The sequence below is a fragment of the Hemitrygon akajei genome, chromosome 31 (genome assembly GCF_048418815.1).
Source record: "Hemitrygon akajei chromosome 31, sHemAka1.3, whole genome shotgun sequence".
In the NCBI taxonomy this organism is placed as follows: Eukaryota; Metazoa; Chordata; class Chondrichthyes; order Myliobatiformes; family Dasyatidae; genus Hemitrygon; species Hemitrygon akajei.
The window spans coordinates 35,274,510-35,280,509 of NC_133154.1; the positions used below are offsets into that span (position 1 = coordinate 35,274,510).

A 6,000-nucleotide genomic window follows, 5' to 3' on the forward strand; every position below is an offset into this window, starting at 1 on the left:
GAAAACAGATCTCTAGTGATCTAAATAAGTTACAAGTATAAACACAAGATAATTGATTGGATAAGTATTCACCCCCTTCAATATGACACACCAAATCATCACTGGTGCAGCCAAATGGTTTTAGAAGTCACATTATTAGTTAAATGGAGATCAGCGTGTGCAGTCAAGGTGTTTAATTGATTGTAGTAAAAATACACCTGTATCTGGAAGGTCAAACTGCTGGTGAGTCAGTATCCTGGCAAAAAACTACACCATGAAGACAAAAGAACACTCCAAGCAACTCTGCGAAAAGGTTATTGAAAAGCACAAGTCAGGAGAGGGATACCAAGAAAATTTCCAAGTCACTGAATATCCCGTGGAGTGCAGTTACGTCAATCATCAAGGAATGGAAAGAACGTGGCACAGCTGTAAATCTGCCTACAGCAGGCCGTCCTCAAAAACTGAGTGACAGTGTAAGAAGGGGACCAGTGTGCAGGCCACCAGGAGACATATGACAACTATGGAGGAGCTACAAGCTTCAGTGGCTGAGATGGGAGAGACTGTGCATACAACAACTGTTGCCCGGGTGCTTCACCAGTCACAGCTTTATGGGAAAGTGGTACAGAGAAAGCTACTGTTGAAAAAAACTCACATAAAATCTCGGCTCGAGTTTGCAGAAGGCATGTGGGAGACTGGAGTCGGCTGGAAGAGGTTTTGCGGTCTAATGAAACCAAAACTGAGCTTTCTGGCCATCAGACTAAACACACCATCTGTATCATGAAGCACAGTGGTGGCTACATCATGCTGTGGGGATGCTTCACTGCAGCAAGCCCTGGAAGGCTTGTGAAGGTACAGCGTAAAATGAATGCAGCAAAATACAGGGAAATCCTGGAGGAAAACCTGATGCAGTCTACAAGGGAACTGTGACTTGGGGGAAGATTTGTTTTCCAGTAAAACAATGACCCCAAGCATAAAGTCTGAGTGACACAGGAATGGCTTTAAAACAACAAAGTTAATTATTGGAGTGGCCAAGTCAGAGTTCAGACCTCAATCCAATGAGAATTTGTGGCTGGACTTGAAGAGGGCTGTTCACTCACCATCCCCGTGCAATCTGACAGAGCTTGAGCAGTTTTGTAAAGTAGAATGGGCAAAAACAAACAAAGAGAAGGCACACACTCTGCGATTCAGAAACAGCTTCTTCTAATCTGTTACTCGATGTGTCCAGATGTGCAAAGCTGATACAGACACAGACCCAAGGCTGTAATTGTTGCCAAAGCTGCTTCTGTTAAATACTGACTTGAAGGGGGTGAGTAATTATGCAGCCAATTATTTAGTGTTTAATAATTGTAATATATTTAGACCAGTTTGTAGAAAGTTGTTTTCACTTTGACACAAAAGAGTTTTTATTCTGTGGATCAGTGCCAAAAAAGCTAAACTAAATCAATTGTGATTCTTCTTGGTGGGAGGAATGAATACTTTTTGTAGGTACTGTATGCTGCTGATATTAAACCTGATACTGATTCTGATCAGATCTCCCCTCAGCCTCTGCCATTCCAGAGAAAACAACCCAGGTTTGTCCAACCTCTCGTGATAGCACACGCCCTCTAATCCAGACTGCATCCTGATAAATCTCTCCTGCACCCTCTCCAAAGCCTGAACGTCCTTCCTTATAGTGGGGCGACCAGAACTGTAGGCAGTACTCCAGATGTGGCTTAACCAGCGTTTTATAAAATTGCGATATAAACTCCCGACTTTTGAACTCAATGCCTCAAATAATAAAAGCAAGCATTCCATAAGCATTCCTTCGTACCCACCTTATCAACCTGTGCAGCCACTTTCTAGGAGCTATCAACCTGGATCCAAAGATCTCTCTGCTCAGTGACACTGCTAAGGATCTTGCCCTTAACAGTGTACTGTCTCCCTGCGTTTGCCCTACCGAGGTGCAACACCTCACATTTTTCTGGGTTTAATCTCCATCTGCCATTTCTTTGCCCATATCAGCAACTGACATATATCGTGCTATGTTCTTTGCCAGTCTTCTATCCACAGCTCTACCAATCGTGGTATCATCCACAAATTTACTAACCCATCTTCACCCAGGTCATTTATGCACATCACAAACAGCAGAGGTCCCAGCACAGATTCCTGCAGAACATGACTAATTACAGACCTCCAGCTCGAATAACTTCCTCCAACCATGGCCGCAAGCCAGTTCTGGATCCAAACAGCTGATCTGTTTAGACCTATGCATTTAATCTTGCAGACTAGCTTCCCATTAGGGACATTGTCAAATGCCTTACTAAAATCCATGAAGACATCATCCACTGCCCTACCCTCATCAATCTCTCTTGTCACCTTGTCAAAAACGCAATCTAGTTGGTAAGGCACAACCTGCCATGCACAAAGCCATGCTGGCTCTCCCAATGAACTCTTCTCTTAGTTCCTGCCTAAAGCCCTCGTAATTTGGCCTACTCCAATTACAAACTCTCCTGCAAGGACCAGACCTATCCATATCTATAGCCATCCTGAAAGTTAAGGAGGAGTGGTCACTGTTCCCTCATTGCTCACCCACTGAAAGGTCAGTCACTTGGCCAAGCTCATCACCCAACACTGGGTCCAGTACGGCCTCTCCTCTTGTTGGATCATCCACGTGTTCCAGGAAACACTCAGAAGTTCTGCCCCATTTTAAACACATTTCCAGTTTAGATTAGGGAAGTTGAATCCCCCATGTCAACAATCCTACTAATTTTACACATTATCCTTGCAAAGATAAGTAATAGGAGGGAGACCATTGGGGAAGGATTAGTGGACAAAGGAGTCGTGCGGAAAGCGGAAATTTGGGGGCAGGAAAGATGTGCTTGGTGGTGGGATCCTGTTGGAGCTGGCAGGAGTTATGGAGAATTTTGTGGTGGATGCAGAGGCTGGTGGGGTGGTAGGTGAGGACAAGTGGAACCCTAACCTGGTGGGGTGGCAGGTGAGGACAAGTGGAACCCTAACCCTGGTGGGGTGGCAGGGGGATGGGCTGAGGGCAGACGTGCATGAAGTGGAAGATGTGGGAGTGGACAACATTGATGGTGGAGGCAGGAAAGCCCCTTTCTTTGAAGGAGAGGAGGACACTCATAGTTCCGAATGAAACGCCTCTTCCTGACAGCAGATGCAGCGGAGACGGAGGAACTGAGAGAAGGGGGTGGGAAGGTAGCACTGAGGATCAGTGGTCTTATAAAGATATCAGTAGCTAAGTGTATCCAGAGATGAGGACAGGTTGGAAGTTGGAGGCGAAGTTGATGAAGTCTACGAAATCAGCATGGATGCAGGAAGCAGCACCAATGCAGTTGTCGATGCAGCATAGGAAGTGATACATTAGGGTATTTTGTTCTTCTGTTCCCCTGTCACCACAGCTCGCCTCTTCCCCTTCCCTTCCGAACCACAGAACCAGGTGTCAGACACCCGATAGCTGTGAAGTTCCTCTGCTCTGTCACCCCCCCCCCCCCCCAACGGTATCCAAAGTGGAAACTGAGGGGGATGGTCACAGGGGTACTTTAGCCCAGTTCCCTGCGTCCCGCACCTTGGGTGTAACTACCTCTTGGACCCTTCAGCTTCCTGAGTGATCCGGCTTATCCAGTTCCGGCTCCAGCTCCTTAACGAAACTGATTAGTTCCGTGACTTATTCCGTGACTATCCCGCGTCTTGTGGATTTGTCCCGTGTTGCTGAGGTCTGTCCCGCACCCCCGCTGTGTGTGTAGGGGTTTGTGCGGTGTCTGGGACTTGTACTGAACGGTGCGAACCCGTTCCGTATCCCGGGCCTGAGTCGCGCCAAGGGTTAACGCTGTGTACTTTCACTTTGGAACCCATGCGCAGTCCTTTCCTTCCTGCCGCTCCGGCTCTGAGCGAACTCCGCCGAGAAAAAAAGTTGTGGCCTCAGCTGGAGGCGGACATTCAGGTACCGGACACGCACAGCCCGCTACCCTCCCCGAGATCTCCGACGACGGCCGGCAGGATGCGGGACCGTACCCAGGAACTGCGGCAGGTAAAGTGTTGGCCCGGAGCGGGATCAGCCCACACCGTGTCCGAGAGGGGGGGGGGGGGGGGGGGGAGAGGGAGGAAGGGAGAGAACGGGCGGGGCCCGGCTCCACACCGTGTCCGGGAAGGAAGGGAAGGGAAGGGGTCTGGTCCGTTTGTGTGTGAACGCGTGGTGTTGGTGTTTGTGATAGTGTTTGATTGTTTCTGAGTGCTGTGTGTGTGTGCACTGTTTGCGAGCGGGTTTGAATGGCGGCATATGTGTACTTGTGTGTGATAGTGTTTGGTGTGTGTGTGGATTTGTTTGCGAACACGTTCATTTTGACTGTGCATGTTTGACTGCATGTGTGCATTTGTAAACACACGTGTGTCCTGCTTTTGAACAGGCGTGTGTGCTTGTGAACACATGCATGTGTTTGTGTGTGCTTTTGTGAACGTGTGTACATGCACTTGTGAGTGAACGTGCTTGTGCATTTGTGAACGTGTGTGTATTATGCTTGTGATTGTGTGTCTGCATTTCGAAATGTGTGTCAGTGCACACATTTGTGAACTTGTCTGTGCATTTGTTGGTGACCAGTTGTTTGTGAGCATTTGTGATCAAGCAACTGTGAACACGTGCACCGTTGTGGAAGGTGGTCTGTGCGTGTGAATGTGTATGTGTACATTTTGTGAGTGTTTCAGCGCACTTGAACATGAGTGTGTATGTTTGTGAGCATTAGTGTGGAATTGGTTTACTATTATCACATGTAAACACTTTGTCTCCACATTGCTCGACTCCTTTTATTCTCCTTGGTTCAGTCCCTTCTCACCTGTAATCATGATACTTCACATGCCCTCAATCACTTCCATCTCTAAGTTTCCTGGCCCTGATCAGCTTACACACTTCCATCCACTGGGGAAGGCCTGAAACTTCTCTGCTTCTTTCTAGACAACAAACCCTGCCAATTCTCCCTCCCATCTCCTGCTGATGGAACTGGTCTTCACCTTCAACAACTTCTCTTTTGGCTTCTCCCAGTTTCTCCAAACCCAGAGGGTAGCCATGGGGCCCCGGCTATGCCTGCCTTTTTGATGGCTGTGTGGAGCAGCCCAGTTGCATGCCTTCACCGGTTACACTCTTTCTGCAAGCAGTCCTTCCAGGTGAGGCAACGCTTCACCCGTGAGTCTATCGGGGGTATCTTCTGTGTGTGGTGCTGGCTCCTCTATGTCGGTGAGACCCAACAAAGATGAGGGCACTGCTTCGTTGAGCACCTTCACTCCGTCCGCCAGAAAAGATGGATTTCCTGACGGCCAACTAGTTTAGTTCTCCGCTCTTTTCCCATTCCGACATGTCGGTCCATGGCATCTTCTACTGCCTCAATGAGGCCACTCTCAGGTTGGAGGGCCAATTCAGTAGCCTCCAACTTGATAGCATGAACGTTGATTTCTGCACCTTCTGGAAAATCCCTCCTCCATTCTCTTTTTTTTCCATTTCCTGTTCTGGCACCCCCTTACCCCTTCTCCTCACCTGCCTATCACCTCCCTCTGATTCCCCTCCATCTTCCCTTTCTCCCATGGTCCACTCTCCTACCTTCGAGATTCCTCTTTATTCAGCCCTGAACCTTTTCCATGTGTCACCTCCCAGCCTCTCGCCACCACTCACCTTCCCCCCTCACCTAACTATCTCCTCCAGCTTCTGCATCATCCCCCTTCCCAGCTGAACCAGGACAGATGATGTTTACTCTGAAGGAACTCCAGCTGTCAACCCTCTTGACCTCAGCACCCTTCCTCTCCCCTTTCTGGAGCCAATAACCATTGTTGATACTGAGGGAAGGGTTGCCATGGCAACGGGTCACTCCGCACTCTGTTTCCTTCCTGTGCTCTAACTCGTCGCTATTTGAGAGGCGGCCCACGGCGGTGGGTGTCATCTGCAAACTCGTTGACGAGAGTTCAGAGCGGAATCTGGCCGCACGGTCACGGGTGTACGGGGAGCTGTGACTGCCTATCCTTAATGATGCCAGTCTGCTG

The 6,000-nt window shown here is 48.8% G+C and overlaps 1 protein-coding gene across 1 annotated transcript in view; it reads right to left on the reverse strand.

Moving 5' to 3' along the window:
* Positions 1–5,648: 5,648 nt before the first annotated feature.
* LOC140719215 (uncharacterized) overlaps positions 5,649–6,000 on the reverse strand; it is a 53,566-nt gene continuing 53,214 nt past the window's right edge. The window contains exon 9 of the mRNA XM_073033653.1: positions 5,649–6,000. This exon is cut by the window's right edge and continues 71 nt beyond it. Coding sequence (XP_072889754.1) covers positions 5,649–6,000 — 352 coding nt within the window.